We start from the raw sequence: 22,146 nt of genomic DNA on the forward strand, positions 1-22,146 counted from the left end.
TGAGGCAGTTATATCGCTGTCAGCAATATGAGTGGATAAGATTATTGAAATACTGTACTGGTGTTATGTGTCATAAGAATCCTACTGGACCGTTTTAGCCAACTGAAATGTGAGACAAATAGAAGTGCCTCCAGAATCTTCAATATGTCATACTGTAGATAAATAACACATTAGATTTAACAGTTTTATGAGCTTTAATTGACAGCCTAAATGTTTCTGTTCTAGATTTAAATATTAATTTAATATGGTTCCACCAGGGTGATAAATCAAAGTGAGCAAAGCACGAGGTAACGACCATCTACATCACAAGCATGAGGTGAGGAGACAGTTCAGATGTGTTTACAAGCTAAACACTATAAATACAGGTGAACATCTATATACAATTGTTGATGAGGATTAATGCCACTAAAATGGAACTAAATAAAGTCAGATTAGACTTAAATCAGGTCAGATGAAAACTGTATTATTGGTATTTGGGAAACATGCACTCACTCCATTACAGTATTTTATATTGGGGCAACATGGATTCCATTACAGTATTTGAGGGTCAGTGGGAGTAACATTGGAATCAATTTGATTAATCCAACATTTTTTTTTTACATTATAATAATTATTAGCAATGACATATCTACTTTATGTAAATTCAGTGAAATTCAATTCAGAGACATTAAGAGACATTAAAAAGTAATGTAATGGGAGTGTGGTGTTCCTGGAAGTGGGAGGTGCTAGTGATACACAGACACACAGGTCTGGGGGGGAGGTCTCTCCTACAATCCATGTCCTTCCCCAGAGTGGTCCATAATTAACTGTTGCTTGGTTGGCACTTCCAACCAGATATAAGGAGACTGAGGCCCCAGCATCCATAAGTCAGATACCTTCTTTCTCTGTGGTAAGACCTCTCCAACTTTGACATTTGTCTCATGTTTGCACTCAGCAACTGAGGCAGTAGCTAACTGCAGTGTTTGAATTAAGTTATGCATGTCTCTTGTAAGATTTGACAGTATGCAATAAAGTGGCATTTGATTTAAAATGTTTTACTTCCAATCTGTAACTCTCATTTACATAAATTGAAGGGGTTCTAGAATGTAACTGGGCTTTCAGGGGTAATTATTTGAATGTGTAGTGAAGTGAGTTGCCAAAATGTTTTTTGACGGCTAAATGATGAGCATTTAGACTTGTGTGTTTTCACAACACTCTCATGTGTCACAGGGTCCTCCAAGAAGTACACATTCATCTCTAGGAGGGGAAAAAGAAGGTGAGACATGGTTTGAGTCTCCACATAAAAAGTCATGAGAATATTCTGTTAGAGATACCACTCACCTAACTCTGTTGACTGGGGAGGAAGCACCACAGAGTCAATCATGTTTCTTGTTTCATCTCTTTCCTAGTTATCCGTCACCATGAGTACGGACGCGGAGATGCAGATCTACGGCAAGGCTGCCATATACCTCCGTAAGCCTGAGAGGGAGAGGATTGAGGCACAAACCGCACCCTTTGATTCAAAGAACTCCTGCTACGTGACAGACAAGGTGGAGCTGTACCTTAAGGGTCTGGTCACTGCCAGGGCCGACGGGAAGTGTACTGTAACAGTCACAAAACCTGACGGCACTAAGGAGGTAAGCCTGATCTGAAAAGTATTCAAGTTTGTGCAATTACACTATTCCTTGAAAAATCATCTAAATTCTTAAAGAAAATGTCAACAACAAAAAAAGTTTTAAAAAAAGATACACATACATGCATGCACTCACTCTGTTTGCAATACTAGTGTTTAACATCATTTTTGAATGACTACCTCATCTCTGATTACCACACCTACAATAATCTGTAAGGTCCCTCAGTCAAGCAGTGAATTTGAAACACAGATTCAACCACTAAGACCAGGGAGGTTTTCCAGTGCCTTGCAAAGAAAGGCACCTACTGGTAGATGGGTAAAAAAACAAACATTTTAATTACACTTTGGATGGTATATCAATACACTCAGTCACTACGAAGATACAGGCGCCCTTCCTAATTCAGTTGCCTAAGAGGAAGGAAATCACTCAGGGATTTCACCATGAAGCCAATGGTGACTTTAAAACAGATACAGAGTTTAATGGCTGTGATAGGAGAAAACTGAGGATGGAGCAACAACATTATAACAATGCTAACCTAAATGAAAGAGCGAAAAGGAGAAATCTTATACAGAATAAAAAAATATTCCAAAACATGCATCCTATTTTTGCAATAAGGCATTAAAAGTAAAACTCTAAAGAATGTGGCAAAGAAATGAACTTCATGTCCCGAAGACAAAGTGTTATGTTTGGAGCAAATCCAACACGACTGAGTTCCACTCTTCATATTTTCAGCAAGAAAATACCCTAAAACACAAGGCCAAATATACCGTGGAGTTGTTTACCAAGACGACACTGAATTGCCTAGTTACAGTTGACTTACATTTGCTCGAAACTCGATGACACAACTTGAAAATGGCTGTCTAGCAATGATCAACAACCAGCTTGACTTGACAGAGCTTGAAGAATATAAAAAATAATAATGCGCAATTATTGTACTAACCAGGTGTGTAAAGCTCTTGGAGACTTACCCAGAAAGACTCACAGCTGTAATCTCTGCCAAAGGTTATTCTAACATGTATTGACTCAGGTGTGTGAATACTTATGTAAATGAGATATTTCTGTATTTCATTATCATTTTAAAAAGATCTATTTAATAAATGTTGAATCCAGGCTGTAATACAACAAAATCTGGAATAAATGAAGGGCTACTTTGAAGCATTTACTTGCTTTATGAAGGCACTATGTAACTAACACATTTCTCATGTTGACTAGTCAAGAATCACCATGTATGTGTCAGTGGGTGATAACTAAGTAGTTGGATTAAATATGGATATATATATTTTTTAATGATGCAACTTGTATTTAATGAGCAAAAATCATTCAGTCATGTCCAGTTTGATCTGTGTGTAATCTAGATTTCTGACTGTTTCAGGAAGGAAAAGAGTTCAAAGATGCAGACATCTATGAGATGAACCCCCCTAAGTACGACAAGATTGAGGACATGGCCATGATGACCTACCTGAATGAAGCCTCTGTGTTGTATAACCTCAAAGAGCGTTATGCAGCATGGATGATCTATGTAAGAAACCTGCACATACAAACACACACATACATGAAGATAATAAACACACACATACATGAACATAATAAATACACACATACATGAACATAAGAAATACATAAATACAGTACTACCCATACAGAGAAGTCTAAAAATATTGACACTCTTGATAAATATGAGCAAAAATGTATTCTAAAATGTTTTATGAGTTGGGAGGGATCTTAGACCACTCATCCATACAGAATCCTTCCTGATCCTTGACATTCTTATGGACTGCCCACTTGAATTCAAACCACAGGTTTTCAATGGGTTTCAAGTCCCGAGACTGAGATGGCCTTTGCAAAATGTTGACTTTGTGGCCATTTAATCATTGCAGATTTTCATGTGAATGTGGGTTTATTGTCCTGCTGGAAGATTAACTCGCGGCCAAGTTTCAGCCTCCTGGCAGAGGCAACGAGGTTTTCGGCTAAAATATCCCGGTACTTGATACTGTTCATGATACCATTGACCTTAACAAGGGCCCCAGGACCAGTGGAAGCAAAATAGCTCCATAATATCAAAGATCCACCACCGTATTTTACAGTAGGAATTGGGGTTCTTTTCTGCTTACGCATTCTAATTTCAGCACCAAACCCATCACCTGGTTGGCTTACCCAAAGAGCTCTATTTTCGTGTCATCCAACAAATGTAAACGGCTGGAGTTTACTAAAATGGAACTGACATTTGGATTTGAACCAGTGCTTTGGTCGGATGACATGAAAATAGACCTCTATAATTCTGACCCCGATCTCTTTGAGAGATAAAGATATTACTTGTTAAAAACAAAATACTTTTTTTCAAGCAATTGTATTAGTATAAAAATATATACTTTTGCAGCCTACAATATTGCTCAGTAAACTGACACCACTGTAATGAATGGTAGAAACCAAAACATATCAATACAGTAGACCCATATCAGTAAACCAAAGAACACCCACATCCTCACATAAATCCAGGTAAAAGAACATCTGACTTTACTAATACCCTAATTTAATTATTCTTTCATCCAGACCTACTCTGGGCTCTTCTGTGCCACGGTGAACCCCTACAAGTGGCTCCCCGTATACGACATGGAGGTTGTCAACGCCTACAGAGGGAAGAAGAGGATGGAGGCTCCACCCCATATTTTCTCAGTCTCTGACAATGCCTTTCAGTTCATGCTGATTGGTACGAGCTTTCATGGATGGATGGATGGATGGATGGATGGATGGATGGATAGATGGATGGATGTCCATAAGGACATATGGATCTCAAAGTCAATTAAGTGTTTATGGATAGATTAATGGATGCATCAATGGAATATGCTTCAGAGAGGTATCTACTGTTTTCTAGTCTAGGTAATAACAGTTTGCTGGGAATATCTGATTTCACTACCCTTGAATGAAAAATGCTCCAAAGTTAAATTCATGATGATGCTATGAATTAAATAATGTCCCCATGTGTTTTGAGTATGATAAGCAATGTGTTTTTTGGTTCCAGATAAGGAGAACCAGTCCGTCCTGATTACGTAAGTTGTTTACTAAAATGTCACTTGAGAAAGTGTTTCTATTGTAATAAGTTGTGTCACTTGGTGTGATGAAATACATGACAATATGAATGGATTAGAGCATCAGGTTATGTGTAATAACGAGTCGATGAGAAGGATTATTTGTTAAAGACTTATGTCAGAACAGTGTTAACAGTGCATTTTTCTATGCTATTTCTTAGTGAAAGCCAATCTGACACTCAAACATGTAACTAAAACCCCTCTTTCTCTGTCATATAAACCAGCGGAGAATCCGGTGCAGGAAAGACTGTCAACACCAAGCGTGTCATCCAGTACTTTGCCACCATTGCAGTGTCTGGTGGAGAGAAGAAGAAGGAAGTAGACCCCAGCAAAATGCAGGTAAGTTGTTCTTATGTTTGCCTTTTTAACACTTTTCAAGCAATGAAGAAAAAATTACTTTACCAGTTTTCCAGTTTCTGAGAAACTTGTGTTTGTCTCAATCAGGGGTCTCTTGAGGATCAGATCATTGCAGCTAACCCTCTGCTGGAGGCTTATGGTAATGCCAAGACAGTGAGGAATGACAACTCGTCTCGCTTTGTAAGTATGAAGGGCATACTGTGGAAGTTAACTTATATTGGAAAAATGTATTTCATTAGTTCCCTATAGTATACACTTCAACATTTTACTTGATTTGCTGTAGTAATAATAAAAAAAAGATCAACCCCTACCAATTTAAAAAAAATTGTTTGCAATCCATGTAATAATTCACATTTCCTGTTGCTTCAGGATTTTTCCCCCTGCTGTAGCAAACTGGATCCTACATCAAGATCCTATATCTGTATCAATAGATCCAACATCTGTCCAACAAACTAACATTTACAGGGGTCTATCAAAGAAAAATGTTAGATTAATTTGTTGACCTATTTCTAACCCCCATGCTCTACTGTAGGGTAAATTCATCAGGATTCACTTCCAAGGTGGTAAACTGGCTAAAGCTGACATTGAGACCTGTGAGTTGGTTTTGATTGTTTCTCAATGCTTTCCTAAATTCACACAGATAATTTTTAGGAGATCATATCATCAAAAGTAATTTTATCCCATGTTCTCTTCTCTTTCTCTGTGTGTCATTCACTCATTCTCTTTCTCTCTCAGACCTGCTGGAGAAGTCCAGAGTGTCCTTCCAGCTGCCCGATGAGAGAGGCTACCACATCTTCTTCCAGATGATGACAGGCCACAAACCTGACATAGTTGGTACGACAAAGTAGAGGTCCAGAGAAAATGATTCCCACCCAGATTTTCCCCTAACCCTACCACTCCTCCTCTAACCCTATCATCCCTACCCCTCCTCCCATAACCCTACCACTCCTCCCCTAACCCTATCATCCCTACCACTCCTCCCATAACCCTACCATCCCTCCCCTAATTGGAGTTAACAAATGGACAACAATACTTAGGCTTCTACTTCCAGTTTATACGTACTATATACATTTTACATACACAATGTATTTTACAATAGTTGTCTTTTGTTTGTTATTTGTCCCTTCATCGCTTCATCTACCCTCAACCCCTCCACACTATAATCCACACTAATCATACTATTACAATGAGTACATCCAAGATAACAAGGCATCTAGACATGGGACAGGTCTCTGGGAAATATCTATCAAGTAATACACTGTGATGCACTAGTCCACAAGTCTCAGTCTCCTCTTTATGCTATTCATTATATACTACATGTATCATTGAGTCCATCTATTGAGTAAAGGAGGGAGAGATACTGTAAAGTTAGAACAGAAGAATTCTAAGAGATTTACCTGACAAGCTGTTCTCTGTTGTCCACAGAATTGGCGCTCATCACCACCAACCCCTACGACTTCCCCATGTGCAGTCAGGGTCAGATCACTGTGGCAAGCATCAACGACAATGAAGAGCTGGATGCCACAGATGTGAGTCAAACAAAGGGTTAACCAAACTCTAGATATGGAATGGATAGGACCACCATACACACTGAATGTACTGTGAAATTCCAACTTGGTGGCAGCTGGGAATGTTCATGTATGTTTAAGTTTGATTCTAAATGCCTTGTGTTAGTTAGGCATGTGCCTCAAAGAACTCTTCATGCCTTCCACTATAGAGCACCACTAAGTGCCCTGTGGAACTGTGCTGCCATCTACTAATGTGTTTGCCAAGCGTAATCATGTGTAACAGAGAAGCCAGTCAAATCTATCTATCCCATTTGTTCTGCAGTGAGCAGCACAGAACTGTAGTGTAACTGAGCAAACTACCGTTCAGTTCATCTCTGTTGTACTTCCTCTTTAATGCCAGGATGCTATTACCATCCTGGGCTTCACTAATGAAGAGAAGCAGGCCATCTACAAGCTGACAGGAGCTGTAGTGCACCATGGAAACTTGAAATTCAAGCAGAAGCAACGTGAGGAGCAGGCCGAGCCAGACGGCACAGAGGGTGAGTCCCACTCATAGATATACAATATATAAAGCATTAGTCCCATTTCCAAAGATAGAAATATACTGAGTGTACAAAACATTAGGAACACCTTCCTAACATTGAGTTGCACCCCCTTTTGCCCTCAGAACAGCATAAATTTGTCAGGGCCTGGACTCGAAAACGTGTCGAAAATGTTCCACAGGGGTGCTGGCCCATGCTGGCTCTAATGCTTCCCACAATTGTGTCAAGTTGGCTGGATGTCCTTTTGGTGGTGGCTCATTCTTTATACGCACAGGAAAAACCCAGCAGCGTTGTGAAAAACCCAGCAGCGTTGCAGTTCTTGACACACTCAAATCGGTGCGCCTGGCACCTACTACCATACCCTGTTCAAAGGAACGTAAATATTTTGTCAGGCCCATTCAGCCTCTGAATGGCACACATACACTATCCATGTCTCAACAGTATCAAGGCTTAAAAATCATTCTTTAACCTTTTCTCCCCCCTTCATCTACACAGATTGAAGTGGAATTAACAGGTGACATCAACAAGTGATCCTAGCTTTCACCTGGTCAGTCTATGTCATGGAAAGAGCAGGTGTTCCTAATGTTTTGTACACCCAGTGTAGAACACGTACGTTTCATATGAAAGTCAGGCAGGAGTTTTTTTTAAGACACAATTCCAACCTCCAGAAATGATTTGAAATGATGGATATGTGAGAAAACCTAAACCTAACCCACAAAAAAGATAGCCAAACTATTTTGTCAGTGTGAAATCAGAAACAAGTGATCTTGTGTCCCTGAGTCTGTTGTTGTTGGTTCTCTCTCCAGTGGCTGATAAAATCGCCTACCTGCTGGGCCTGAACTCAGCTGAGATGTTGAAGGCTCTGTGCTACCCCAGAGTGAAGGTCGGCAACGAGTATGTGACCAAGGGACAGACTGTGCCTCAGGTAAGGCAGCCAAACACAGCATCTACCATTTTCTGAGCACCATAATTATTTTGGGGATGAGTGCATAGCTAAAAAAAAATAATGTATCTTGTTTTTCCCTTATGCTCTTATCACCAGACATGGTCAATATCTCACATATTAATTTGAGATATTATCATTTGCAGGTTAATAACTCAGTCAGTGCTCTGGCCAAGTCCATCTATGAGAGGATGTTCTTGTGGATGGTCATCCGTATCAATGAGATGTTGGACACAAAGCAGCCAAGGCAGTTCTATATCGGTGTGCTTGACATTGCCGGGTTTGAGATCTTTGATGTGAGTATGAGACCAGAACAAGACAATTAGTTGTGATTGAGATGGATTACAGTCTTGTATGATGAAATGATCCCTTTTAAAACTCCATCAACAGTACAACAGCATGGAGCAGCTGTGCATCAACTTCACCAATGAGAAACTGCAACAGTTTTTCAACCACACCATGTTCGTCCTGGAGCAAGAGGAGTACAAGAAGGAGGGAATCGTCTGGGCCTTCATTGACTTCGGCATGGACTTGGCTGCCTGCATTGAGCTTATTGAGAAGGTAAGATGTCTGTGAGGATTATAATGGTACAACGTATCTGACTGTTGAGAACTCAATATGTTTCCTAAATGAATGTAATCCGCAAATAGAATGTTTGCAAAAGGAATAAATGTGATCCTAAATGGAAATATCACTAATTTGATATACATCTCCTTTCGTAAAGCCATTGGGCATCTTCTCCATCCTTGAAGAGGAGTGCATGTTCCCTAAGTCTTCAGACACTACCTTCAAGGACAAGCTGTACTCCCAGCATCTTGGCAAAACAAAGGCGTTTGAGAAGCCCAAGCCTGCCAAAGGCAAGGCAGAGGCCCACTTCTCCCTGGTGCACTACGCCGGCACTGTGGACTACAACATCACTGGGTGGCTGGAGAAGAACAAGGACCCCCTGAACGACTCAGTTTGTCAACTGTACGGGAAGTCCTCAGTCAAACTTTTGGCTGCCCTGTATCCTGCTGCCCCACCTGAGGGTAAGACTAGCATCATGTCACAATATTTAATTTAAAGCACCAGTTACAATGTTCTTTAAAGTCTTTGAATGTATCACACTTTCTCAGGGTTTATTACTGGGTTAATTTACTCATACAATAGGTGTTATTCTACACAATCTGATTGGCAGCATTTGCCTCTAGATAAGTGTGAAGTTAACCAGAGATTCTCTGGTTTATAATTAGTGTGCTTGCTGAAGACAAGACCACTCTAGATTTCTTACATACTCTTCTAATTATTCTATTTATTCCACCCGCTCTAGGAAATTTACTTTTCTAGTTATCTTTAACTTTCCCCCATTTTAACAGATACAACCAAGAAAGGAGGCAAGAAGAAGGGTGGTTCCATGCAGACTGTGTCCTCCCAGTTCAGGGTGAGCTTTTGAAATGTGTAGATTCAGTCCTTCAAAAGGTGCATTGATTATCATAAATGATGTCTGAGAAAATGGTTTGTAACCCTCTTACAGGAGAACTTACATAAGCTGATGACCAACTTGAGGAGCACTCATCCTCACTTTGTGCGCTGCCTGATCCCCAACGAGTCAAAGACTCCAGGTACAAGAAATATTGAGTTAAATATGTCATCTTATCAGTACAGTATCAGTAACCTTAACGATCCCAATCTATAACCTGTTTATTAGTATTAAAAGAGACTTGTTTTGTTTTACCAGGTCTGATGGAGAACTTCCTGGTTATCCACCAGCTCAGGTGTAATGGTGTACTGGAGGGTATCAGGATCTGCAGAAAGGGATTCCCCAGCAGAATCATCTATGCTGATTTCAAGCAGAGGTACACAAACATAAATGCACACATGCTCACAGATCTGCTCCAAGGATAAGCTTACCTTTTACGTAATATAACCAACCTACAACTGCACATATGTAAATAATCTATCTTTATTCAGGTACAAAGTACTGAATGCCAGCGTCATCCCCGAGGGCCAGTTCATGGACAACAAGAAGGCTTCTGAGAAGCTGCTTGGGTCCATTGATGTGAATCACGAGGATTACAAGTTTGGACACACCAAGGTCAGTCAAAACCCCCAGCAAAATCTGACAACAAAACACAACTTGAATGATAATTTAAACCCGTACCATATATATATACTCTCTAGTTGATCTATCCATTCTTTTGTTCTTTCTTCTTCATTTAACTAATAGAAAAGGTGGAAAAACATTGTAGTGTTTTTCTTCAAATTCATACATCACAAGTATAGAAGAGAAACTAAAGTCATTATCATGTGCATTGTGTTAGAGTGGTATGGCTGCAGTTATCTGCATCTGTGTACATTATTAATCTACAACTGTACAATAACTAACAACTTAGAAACAACCTGTCACATGGTTTGGTTGCAACTATTGCAAAGTTAATGTTGTTTAAATCAATCTAGTGGTGTTGTTCCCCTCTTTTGATTCAAGCCTTTCTATCTGTGGTTCCATTGACCATGTTAACCTGTGTCTCAGGTGTTCTTCAAAGCCGGTCTGCTGGGTGTCCTGGAGGAGATGAGAGATGAGAAGCTGGCCACTCTAGTCGGCATGGTCCAGGCTCTCAGCCGTGGATTCCTCATGAGGAGAGAGTTCACCAAGATGATGGAGAGGAGGTGAGGAATAGTAGACATCTTGGCAAAGCTTTCTGTCAACCACCTGTATCTAATGCATTATGATTACATACTGTATATGCTGTGAGTTGTTCAGAATGAGAAAGTACATCTTATAATGGTCTGCTAAAGCTTTTGGGTTAATTCATTTTGTCCAGAAATGAATGTAGCAACTAAGGATTCTAGCTTTATAGCTGCAGTTTGGGATTTGGCTGTTCAACTGTCATTTACATTTTTGGTATTTACCTTTTCATTCTTGAAGAATATAAAATGTCTCATGAGCTTAAAATGCATGACCTGTCAGATTTTGCATCTTGAGCACTGTCTATGAATTTAAGAGGGGTTACATTTCCCTAGCCCCATTCCTCAACTGTAAACAAACAGTGGCAGGTGGTTCTGTTTTGTTGTTCATCTAATCCCAGAATGTAGCTTTAAGCATGTCACTCACCATGCCACTCCATCCTTTCTGTCGACCAGAGAATCAATTTACTCCATCCAGTACAACATCCGCTCATTCATGAATGTGAAAACCTGGCCATGGATGAAGTTGTACTTCAAGATCAAGCCCCTGCTGCAGAGCGCTGAGACTGAGAAGGAGCTGGCCAACATGAAGGAGAACTATGAGAAGATGACGACAGACCTGGCCAAGGCTCTGGCCACAAAGAAGCAAATGGAGGAGAAGTTGGTGGCCCTGACGCAGGAGAAGAACGACCTGGCGCTCCAAGTCGCGTCTGTGAGTGACCCGGGCACATTTGCATACATATGAACACACATTTGCATACACATACATATGAACACACATTTGTATTTCCCATGTTATATATCTCTTGAATTTCTATTGATTTGCTCTGACCTCTTTGAGTAACATGTATACTTGGATACAAAGTGAGGCCTCTGATTTGGTTTCTGCTGTTCTGAAACCAGGAAGGAGAGAGTCTGAACGATGCTGAGGAAAGGTGTGAGGGGCTCATCAAGAGCAAGATCCAGCTGGAGGCCAAACTCAAAGAGACGACCGAGAGGCTGGAGGATGAGGAGGAGATCAATGCTGAGTTGACTGCAAAGAAGAGGAAGCTGGAAGATGAGTGTTCTGAGCTGAAGAAGGACATTGATGACCTGGAGCTCACCCTGGCCAAAGTGGAGAAGGAGAAGCACGCCACTGAAAACAAGGTCTTGTGTCTTACCATAGACAGTCTAACCAAACAATAATCCAATCAATAATCAACTCAAAACATAGCTTAACAGAAATGGAATTCACGTTGTATTGTGGGTGCAGGAACAATTAGGACACAATAGTAGAATTTCAGTTGTGGGGTACTCCCCAAATGTATTGCATGTTCTGCTCCCCTCTCATGGGGCGGCAGGTAATCTAGTGGTTAGAGTGTTGGACTAGTAACAGAAAGGTTACCCGAGATGACAAGGTAAAACATCTGTCGTTCTGCCCCTGAACAAGGCACTGTTCTTTGGCCATCATTGAAAATAAGAATTTGTTCTTTACTGACTTGCCTATTTAAATAAAGTTTTTTTTTTTTAAATGTAATGTTTGACTTCCATTCAGTAGACGGGCATGGTGAACACTGTTGAATCTATAGTACAGTAATTGTTGAGGCATTTCTAATCTAAATTAATTGAAGGCAATATATAACAAACTAAATCTCCCCTTTATGGTGAAGTATAATTATGTTGTGGCCATTTACAGGTTAAAAACCTGACAGAGGAGATGGCGTCTATGGATGAGAGTGTTGCCAAGCTGACCAAGGAGAAGAAAGCCCTCCAAGAGGCCCACCAGCAGACACTGGATGACCTGCAGGCAGAGGAGGACAAAGTCAACACTCTGACCAAGGCCAAGACCAAGCTGGAACAGCAAGTGGACGACGTGAGTGGACTTGGACATTTTGGCCATGATAGTATGTAAGATGATATTATCTTCAGTTGTTTACATTTTAATAATATATGTGTTTTTATCTTATAGCTTGAGGGTTCTCTGGAGCAAGAGAAGAAGCTCCGTATGGACCTTGAGAGAGCCAAGAGAAAGCTGGAGGGAGATCTGAAACTGGCCCAGGAGTCCATAATGGACCTGGAGAATGACAAGCAGCAAGCTGATGAGAAAATCAAGAAGTAAACACAAACAAATGACTACAGTATTAGCTGCTATAATGGTTGTTCTTGACTAATTCTTGTAATTATGAATTAGCATTTGCATGTGATTCTTAAAAGCCAAGTGAATGGTATGATACTCTCCCTTTAAACTATCAAACAAAAACTAACTCTGCAATCAACGTGTTTGTGTTTCTTAGGAAGGAGTTTGAGACCACCCAGCTCCTCAGCAAGATTGAGGATGAGCAGTCTCTGGGAGCTCAGCTGCAGAAGAAGATCAAGGAACTCCAGGTACAGTACAGGATATAAGCTCCAGTACAGAAAAGCACAGACTTGAACCATTTCCTTTAAAAAAATTGACACTTTTTCTGTCAGCAGACAGTTTTCCAGGTGGCTTCTGATGGCTCAGTAGTTTGGAAGATGGTGTTTCTTGTTGGTGCTTCTTACCATCCCCACTCAGCCCTCAATGACAATATACATGTTAAAATGGCGTATATCCATGTAGAGTCCTCTGTCTAACTTCTTACCTTTGAGGGTTTGGCTTCTGCATGGGACACTGTCTACTAAATGTATTAGTGTGACTGGGTTTTTATTAAACACATTTATGCAAAATATACATACTATTATTACTTCGTGAGATTCAATTGTTTCAACTTTATTGTAGTGTTCATCCCCCTGCTCCTACCCCTGTTCTAGGCCCGTATTGAGGAGCTGGAGGAGGAAATTGAGGCTGAGCGTGCTGCCAGGGCTAAGGTTGAGAAGCAGAGGGCCGATCTCTCCAGGGAACTTGAGGAGATCAGCGAGAGGCTGGAGGAGGCCGGAGGCGCCACTGCTGCTCAGATTGAGATGAACAAGAAGCGTGAGGCTGAGTTCCAGAAGCTGCGTCGTGATCTCGAAGAGTCCACCCTGCAGCATGAGGCCACAGCCGCCGCTCTGCGCAAGAAGCAGGCCGACAGTGTGGCTGAGCTCGGGGAGCAGATCGACAACCTGCAGCGCGTTAAGCAGAAGCTGGAGAAGGAGAAGAGCGAGTACAAGATGGAGATTGATGACCTCTCCAGCAACATGGAGGCCGTCGCCAAGGCTAAGGTGAGTAGTGATGTTTTGATCAAGCAGTGTTGAGGAGGGTCAACTACATTACCATTCAAGTGACCTGAAGTTGACAGCAGTCACATATATAAAGTAATGATGGAACATGTTTCACTAACAGGGCAATCTGGAGAAGATGTGCCGTACTCTTGAGGACCAGCTGAGTGAGCTCAAGACTAAGAATGATGAGAATGTTCGCCAGATCAACGACATCAGCGGACAGAGGGCCAGACTCCTGACAGAAAATGGTACCAACAACAATGAACAACAAGCCAATGCTTTCCTTCAGTAGAACACAACATGTATTAGGGGCTATATCCACATAGTCCACTCCACATACGTTGTGAACAGTACAGTAGAAACTAACATTGCCCTATGATACCTCAAAATACATTTTCAATCTTAGAGAACAGAGACCCTATTTACAAAATGTCCCTCTGTCCCTGCAGGTGAGTTTGGCCGCCAGCTGGAGGAGAAGGAAGCCCTGGTGTCTCAGCTGACCAGAGGAAAACAGGCCTTCACCCAGCAGGTGGAGGAGCTGAAGAGGGCGACTGAGGAGGAGGTCAAGGTAAGGGACCCAAGATGGACTCCACCGTCCACAGAGTTTAGAGCTATATCTTCATATGACTACACCACCCTCTCTCTCCACCCTCAGAGACTTCTATTGTCTCTCCACCCTCAGAGACTTCTACTGTCTCTCCACCCTCAGAGACTTCTACTGTCTCTCCACCCTCAGAGACTCCGACCATAATGTGTTTGACTATCTCACTCATCTCTCCTTGTCTTTCTCTCTCACAGGCTAAAAATGCACTGGCCCACGGTGTCCAGTCTGCCCGCCATGACTGTGACCTCCTGAGGGAGCAGTTTGAGGAGGAGCAGGAGGCCAAGGCAGAGCTGCAACGCGGCATGTCCAAGGCCAACAGTGAGGTGGCTCAGTGGAGGACTAAGTATGAAACTGATGCCATCCAGCGCACAGAGGAGCTGGAGGAGGCCAAGTGAGTCGCACGCAACAGAAAAACTCAGATATGGTGTGGATGGTGAGGGTGGCAGGGGGCTCTGACAAAATGTTACATCAATATGTATTGTAACATATCTCTCACATTAAAACACCCTCTGTTGTCCAACAGGAAGAAGCTGGCTCAGCGTCTGCAGGAGGCGGAGGAGACCATTGAGGCGACCAACTCCAAGTGCGCCTCCCTGGAGAAGACCAAGCAGAGGCTGCAGGGAGAGGTGGAGGACCTCATGATTGATGTTGAGAGAGCCAACGCATTGGCCGCCAACCTCGACAAGAAGCAGAGGAACTTTGACAAGGTGAAAATGAATAAACCTCACCATAGACTGATATTTACTGTCTGCTATATGATTCATTGTAGTATAATTGTAGCATATTTATAATTCAAAACTCTTCATCAATGACTTCTGATGAAAATCCCATGGATTCTCCTAGGTTCTGGCAGAGTGGAAGCAGAAGTATGAGGAGGGCCAGGCTGAGCTGGAAGGAGCTCAGAAGGAGGCTCGCTCTATGAGCACTGAACTCTTCAAGATGAAGAACTCCTACGAGGAGGCTCTGGATCATCTGGAGACTCTGAAGAGAGAAAACAAGAACCTGCAACGTGAGCATTTGACAGCAAATCTATTTGGCTTATGTTTAATTAGCAAGATGAATTGCTGTTAATTAATTCACTGTTATTATGATTCAATATCAACTTCAGTACATTGACATATCCACTTAAAATCCCCCAAGTCTAAACTGCTCCTGTATGTGTGTGTGCAGAGGAGATCTCTGACCTGACTGAGCAGATTGGAGAGACTGGCAAGAGCATCCATGAGCTGGAGAAGGCCAAGAAGACCGTGGAGACAGAGAAGTCTGAGATCCAGACTGCTCTGGAGGAGGCTGAGGTACAAACTACAGCTGTTTGATGGGAAAGCAGTGTTAACTAACCAATGCCAGCTAGAGTGAAATGCCCTCTGTATTGGTGTTATTGTAGTCATATATATTTAATTCCTACATCCAAATGTATTGAACACAATTGGCCTGACTGCTTCTGTTTGTCCAGGGAACACTGGAGCACGAGGAATCCAAGATTCTGCGTGTGCAGCTGGAGCTGAACCAGATCAAGGGTGAGGTGGACAGGAAGATTGCTGAGAAGGATGAGGAGATGGAGCAGATCAAGAGGAACAGCCAGAGGGTGGTTGACTCCATGCAGAGCACCCTGGACTCTGAGGTCAGGAGCAGGAATGATGCCCTGAGGGTGAAGAAGAAGATGGAGGGAGACCTGAACGAGATGGAGATCCAGCTGAGCCACTCCAACAGGCAGGCCGCTGAGGCCCAGAAACAGCTGAGGAATGTCCAGGGACAGCTCAAGGTAAAGGGACTGGGACATCAGGCTCAAACACCTGAACATGGAGAGGGATTTGTTTGTGAATCTGTAGAAAATAACAGAACAGAGGACTTAAATAGAGTGGTTTATGTACTAAAGGTAGCGATACTGGGGAAATTCTTACCAATGAATATTTATATCACTGATCGATCCTTTCACCCCTACTTCCACAAGTCCTAATGAACGTATGTCATTGTGAACCCCAGGATGCCCAATTGCACCTTGATGACGCCGTCCGTGTCGCAGAAGACATGAAGGAGCAGGCAGCCATGGTGGAGCGCAGAAACGGCCTGATGTTGGCTGAAATCGAGGAGCTGAGAGTTGCTCTGGAGCAGACAGAGAGAGGCCGCAAAGTGGCTGAGACTGAGCTGGTAGACGCCAGCGAGCGTGTTGGACTGCTGCACTCCCAGGTATGGGTCAAAAGCCATTTCTAATGAAACTCAGCCAAGCATACAGTTTAAACACACCTGTATTTGGACCGTGCTTGCCTTAGATGTTCAGAATTTCAGTCTTGTCTTGCAAGTTCTCTTGAGAGTCAAAAACATCGTCTTCCTCCTTCAGAACACCAGCCTTCTGAACACCAAGAAGAAGCTGGAGACTGACCTGGTGCAGGTGCAGGGAGAGGTGGAGGACATCGTCCAGGAGGCCAGGAATGCAGAGGAGAAGGCCAAGAAGGCAATCACTGACGTGAGTCCTTGAATTACATCAACTTAATTTGTCCCCGAGTGCCAATGGTAGCAGGGCTGGATAAGAACCACAAAGATCTCAGAGGGACGTTATGATTGGTGCGTAAATTAAACAAACTACTATTCTAGGCGGCCATGATGTCTGAGGAGCTGAAGAAGGAGCAGGACACCAGCTCTCACCTGGAGAGGATGAAGAAGAACCTGGAGGTCACAGTCAAGGACCTGCAGCACCGCCTGGATGAGGCTGAGAATCTGGCCATGAAGGGAGGCAAGAAGCAGCTCCAGAAACTGGAGTCCAGGGTGAGATACCTGCAGGGTGGATTAGGGTGGATTGAAAGACTGATTGCTGGAAATGTATTTGATCATGTAAAAATACACAGGAGCATTGTTTAATGATTTGCTCTCACAATAACCCACCTACATCAGGGGTTCCCAAACTTCTTTGCATCGGGGACCACCCCTTTTGTGGTAGCGTATACATCAGGGACCCCCTTCATAATATCAGAACACAACTCATACTTTAAAGTGCATCAAAAATAGCATCCACGCAGATTTACTATGACTTCTGCAGTGCATGACTGGACTAATCTAGTCCCCCTTGTTTGCATCTGAGAAAAAATGTTGCAGTTTTAAAGCTTAAATTACTGTGGATTTATGATCACAACAAAACCAATTATAATAATTGTACACTTATTTAGTGGAGTTGATCCAAGACCTTTAAATAAAAAGGTATTGGATCAAGACTTCTTCTAATCTGCCATTTCGATCATATTAATAATAATAATTCACAATAAATATCAACACAGAATATAATATACATTCATCGAATTAATGTCATAGTAATAATTTATCTCTCTATTGTAACGTCTCATTCAACAACCGTTGCTAGGCAAGCTAGCGTTGCTATGCGGGGCTACCGGCTAGCAGGCTAATGGCTGAATTAGCTTTTAGGCTAGCGGACTTTAATAAGTTCGTAAAACCTGAAAATACAACAGAATACCTCAACAAACATATGTACATACTTCAGACACTTTGCCGTCTTGAATATGGTGTTTTTCCACTCGCTTACTTTCAAAATAAAGACATTAAAATGTATTTATGTCGGTGCTTCTGTCTTGCTGTTGGCTCACTTGGCAAATTTCTCCCAACTGCCAGAGCGCGAGCTCCATAATAGAAGCAATGTCACAACATTAAAACATGCGAGTGGCGGCCTCTAGTCGCCATACTGGTACTGCACCATACACCACAAAACGCATGACAAAATGGTTAAAAGTCATATTTCAAAAACAAGAAGAATTGAGTTGTGAGCCTCCCAGACCCGTTGTTTAATCTAAGAGTTAATAACATAAATTGTGGATGAATAATATTATATTGTACAGTATTGCACCCTCTGAACATTTTCCAAAGATCCCTGGCTGTTTAATCTGTTCTTGCTAGAAATAAACATAAACAAATTGAAATGTAAATTCCACTTTGAGAACCACTGACCTAGATAATGAAAAGTTGTTGTTATAATTACAGAGTACATAGGAACAGATAACAATTGTGCCTCCTTGACTGGGTAGAAGATTCTACCGTTTTACAAATAGTTGTTAGGTCTGATTTGATTTCACCACCTCAAACAAATGCCTAAATGTATTTGTTCCACAAAGGTGCGTGAGCTCGAGACTGAGGTGGAGGCCGAGCAGAGAAGAGGTGCAGATGCAGTCAAAGGAGTTCGCAAGTATGAGCGCAGAGTCAAGGAGCTCACTTACCAGGTAAGAGAAAGTGCATTCTTCACACACTTGACACTTACACAGACAGGTTTGTGTATAAAACTATTGTGACATTGATTCTTTGATCTTCTCCCACAGACTGAGGAGGATAAGAAGAATGTTAACAGACTTCAGGACCTGGTAGATAAGCTGCAGATGAAAGTGAAGGCCTACAAGAGGCATTCTGAGGAAGCGGTGAGTCACTGACTTAGTCAAATACTCTGAAAGCATACAATGGAAAATGTTTTTTCCCCCTACAAAACGTAATGTCCATACGGTTTAGTTGAAGTGTTGCTACAGCACACCAGTCAACAATGACAATTGATAGTGCAAGTAAATGCTGAAGAAATTGTGCGCATTTGTGAGTGCCTCTTATGTGTTACCAACTTAAAGGAGATTGAATATGAATTTTCTGGTCTAGTGATCGTGCTGGAGGCAGCGGTTTGTTCTCGTTCTGCCACTCACTTTCTCTGCAGTATCATATCTCCCTGTATACATTGCTATCCTAAATCTGCCAATATTTGTTTTGTTGAAAATATTATTGATATTTGCTACCTGAAGCTTCAAACTTTAAATGCTGATGTTCTGCTCTCCTTCTCTTTTCCTCACCCAGGAGGAAGCAGCAAACCAGCACATGTCTAAGTTCAGGAAGGTTCAGCATGAGCTGGAGGAGGCTGAGGAGCGTGCTGACATCGCTGAGACTCAGGTCAACAAGCTCAGAGCCAAGACCCGTGACTCGGGAAAGGTACAGAACTGCTGCTAAACCTGTACCTGACTCATGTTCAGATATGACCACATCAACACCACCTATGATTCAGTCTTCTCAGAGGTCAATACAGACCTTTTACACTCAACTGTATTGAAGATCCATATGAAGAACATTTCAGGAAGGGCAACAACAACAAAAAATATTGTATAGGACTTCTAGTATATATATACAGTACTTCAAAATTGAAAATCCAAGCTGAGCACTGAGCATTAAATGCTTGATACATATATTTATCATGTTCATTATTATTACTGATCCATTATATTCTATCCATATATTTATCATGTTCATTATTATTACTGATCCATTATATTCTATCCATATATTTATCATGTTCATTATTATTACTGATCCATTATATTCTATCCATATATTTATCATGTTGATTGTTATTACTGATCCATTATATTCTATCCATATATTTATCATGTTCATTGTTATTACTGATCCATTATATTCTATCCATATATTTATCATGTTGATTGTTATTACTGATCCATTATATTCTATCCATATATTTATCATGTTCATTGTTATTACTGATCCATTATATTCTATCCATATATTTATCATGTTCATTGTTATTACTGATCCATTATATTCTATCCAAGTCTATCATGTTCATTATTATTACTGATCCATTATATTCTATCCATATATTTATCATGTTCATTATTATTACTGATCCATTATATTCTATCCATATATTTATCATGTTCGTTATTATTACTGATCCATTATATTCTATCCAAGTCTATCATGTTCATTATTATTACTGATCCATTATATTCTATCCATATATTTATCATGTTCATTATTATTACTGATCCATTATATTCTATCCATATATTTATCATGTTCATTGTTATTACTGATCCATTATATTCTATCCATATATTTATCATGTTCATTATTATTACTGATCCATTATATTATTTCTTTCTTCTTACAGGGAAAAGAAGTTGCTGAATAAACAAGACCAAAGAATTGAAGATCAAAGTCTTACCATTTTCCTGTGTTGCATAAAATATGATTTTCATGGTGAAATGTTGAGCATTGATTAAAAACATGTGGATCTACATACACTTCCTTTGTGACTGTGGATTTATTACTCAGCAAACAGCTTTTTCAAACCATAAAAATATTGTACTTTAATTAAAGGAGCAATCTGGGATTCCAACAGCAACAAAGTGTTTTCCCCAAAAAAGCAGACACATCAGATGAGGGATTAGGCTGGAGAAATGTAACCACTCTCACAATTCATAGACTGAGCTATGGATCACAGGGACTGACCTTCCAAACATCAGCAGGATCATTTAAACTATGGATCACAGGGACGGACCTTCCAAACATCAGCATGATCATTTAAACTATGGATCACAGGGACGGACCTTCCAAACATCAGCATGATCATTTAAACTATGGATCACAGGGACGGACCTTCCAAACATCAGCATGATCATTTAAACTATGGATCACAGGGACGGACCTTCCAAACATCAGCATGATCATTTAAACTATGGACAGGCCCAAATGTAAATGTTTCAGAAAGAAAAAGACATGAGACATATGTATGCATAACCATGGTAGCAATTGAAAGGGAACAATTTGTAGATTGTTGGGAAATTCTCAGAACAAAGTTCTAAGGAAACAACCAACCTTATTTTTGTATATGAATGTTATCACATATTATGCAAATATTCATCTATTGTAAAAAAGATGACTTTAAACATACATGGTAATCGAGCATCTGACCAAATTATGTGAGACTTTAGTTCTGGGTTCAATTGATATTATGCCCACATAAATGGGGAAAGAAATGAGGAATGTGATATTGATTTCTCATTAGACAATTTGCATTATCCAATAGATTTTCGGCAGATATACACTTCCATAACAATTAGCGTTCCCCTACTGTCCTCAAGTGGGAAAATTTTGGTAATACACCTTCTAAACACAGTAATAGACCTTCTAAACACAGTAATACACCTTCTAAACACAGTAATACACCTTCTAAACACAGTAATAGACCTTCTAAACACAGTAATACACTGTAGAGAGGAAGAGGCAAAGCGAGAGGTTTCACTCTCTCCAAAATCTGTCCAAAATGTGTTTCTATGGGTTCATTTTGGACCTAAACTTTCCCGCCTTTTGGACAACGACTCGCATTGTTATGACGGAGACATGAGCATCTCGTTATTATATATAGCTATCTAGCTATATAGCTAACTCCAACCTTGCGGGTATATCCTGGATACATTGACTCCCTGTTAAATTTGCCAAACTACCAAGAAGTCTTAGTTTTCACCCCATCCAGCAGATGGCGGTAATACACCATTGTTTTATATATTCCGCCCTTAAAGAAGAAGAAGAACGCATCCGGAAGTTTACATCCTTGGTTTTTAACCTTGCGTGTTCTTACTCAGTCAAACAACTGTCGATAAAGACTTTTAGCCACAACGTTTGAAGGTGAGTTTGTGATATGTTGAACTAATTATGAGCGCGCCTAAAGCATGACTTCCATTGACAATCGTCGGTGATAGAGCAAATGGTGTAATAACGGGTACCGAGGGCCAATAACGTAGCTATCTACTGTTAGCGTTAGCTACGGAACTTGTTTTCTTACTAGCAGGCTGGACACATGACATTTTTAACAACGCTTTTTTTCTGATAAAAACTAGTTC

General features: G+C 41.0%; 2 protein-coding genes across 5 annotated transcripts in view; both read left to right on the forward strand.

Moving 5' to 3' along the window:
* Positions 1-22,146, forward strand: part of LOC110485385 (zinc finger protein 664-like) — a 95,553-nt gene that overhangs the window by 45,813 nt on the left and 27,594 nt on the right. For 2 of the 4 annotated variants that reach the window (XR_005036791.1, XM_036948831.1), the window contains exon 1: positions 21,796-21,931. The exons of the other annotated variants lie outside the window; for them this stretch is intronic. The gene's annotated coding sequence lies outside the window, so the exon portion shown is untranslated. Of the gene's footprint in view, positions 1-21,795; positions 21,932-22,146 lie in introns of those variants that run through there. 4 annotated transcript variants of the gene reach the window in all.
* Positions 1,401-20,543, forward strand: LOC110495027 (myosin heavy chain, fast skeletal muscle). The gene is made up of 39 exons (XM_036948808.1): positions 1,401-1,616; positions 2,986-3,132; positions 4,164-4,320; positions 4,633-4,660; positions 4,924-5,038; positions 5,144-5,236; positions 5,589-5,649; positions 5,792-5,890; positions 6,482-6,585; positions 6,965-7,103; positions 7,913-8,031; positions 8,196-8,345; positions 8,440-8,610; positions 8,774-9,077; positions 9,405-9,469; positions 9,563-9,650; positions 9,767-9,884; positions 10,000-10,123; positions 10,559-10,695; positions 11,170-11,425; positions 11,617-11,859; positions 12,389-12,565; positions 12,662-12,807; positions 12,987-13,077; positions 13,483-13,872; positions 13,994-14,120; positions 14,322-14,440; positions 14,671-14,867; positions 15,000-15,183; positions 15,320-15,485; positions 15,647-15,771; positions 15,930-16,238; positions 16,460-16,663; positions 16,815-16,940; positions 17,069-17,239; positions 18,592-18,696; positions 18,793-18,888; positions 19,307-19,438; positions 20,415-20,543. The coding sequence occupies exons 1-39, from the start codon at positions 1,401-1,403 to the stop codon at positions 20,433-20,435; spliced, it is 5,820 nt and encodes a 1,939-aa protein (XP_036804703.1). The 3' UTR covers positions 20,436-20,543.

Source organism: Oncorhynchus mykiss, chromosome 17, assembly GCF_013265735.2.
Source record: "Oncorhynchus mykiss isolate Arlee chromosome 17, USDA_OmykA_1.1, whole genome shotgun sequence".
NCBI lineage: Eukaryota > Metazoa > Chordata > Actinopteri > Salmoniformes > Salmonidae > Oncorhynchus > Oncorhynchus mykiss.

Coding starts and splice junctions, on each gene's coding strand:
- LOC110495027 (XM_036948808.1), top strand. CDS start 1,401: ATGAGTACGGACGCGGAGATGCAGATCTACGGCAAGGCTGCCATATAC. Junction 4,661..4,923: donor AACCAGTCCGTCCTGATTAC/GTAAGTTGTTTA, acceptor CATATAAACCAG/CGGAGAATCCGGTGCAGGAA. Junction 10,696..11,169: donor ACCAAGATGATGGAGAGGAG/GTGAGGAATAGT, acceptor TCTGTCGACCAG/AGAATCAATTTACTCCATCC.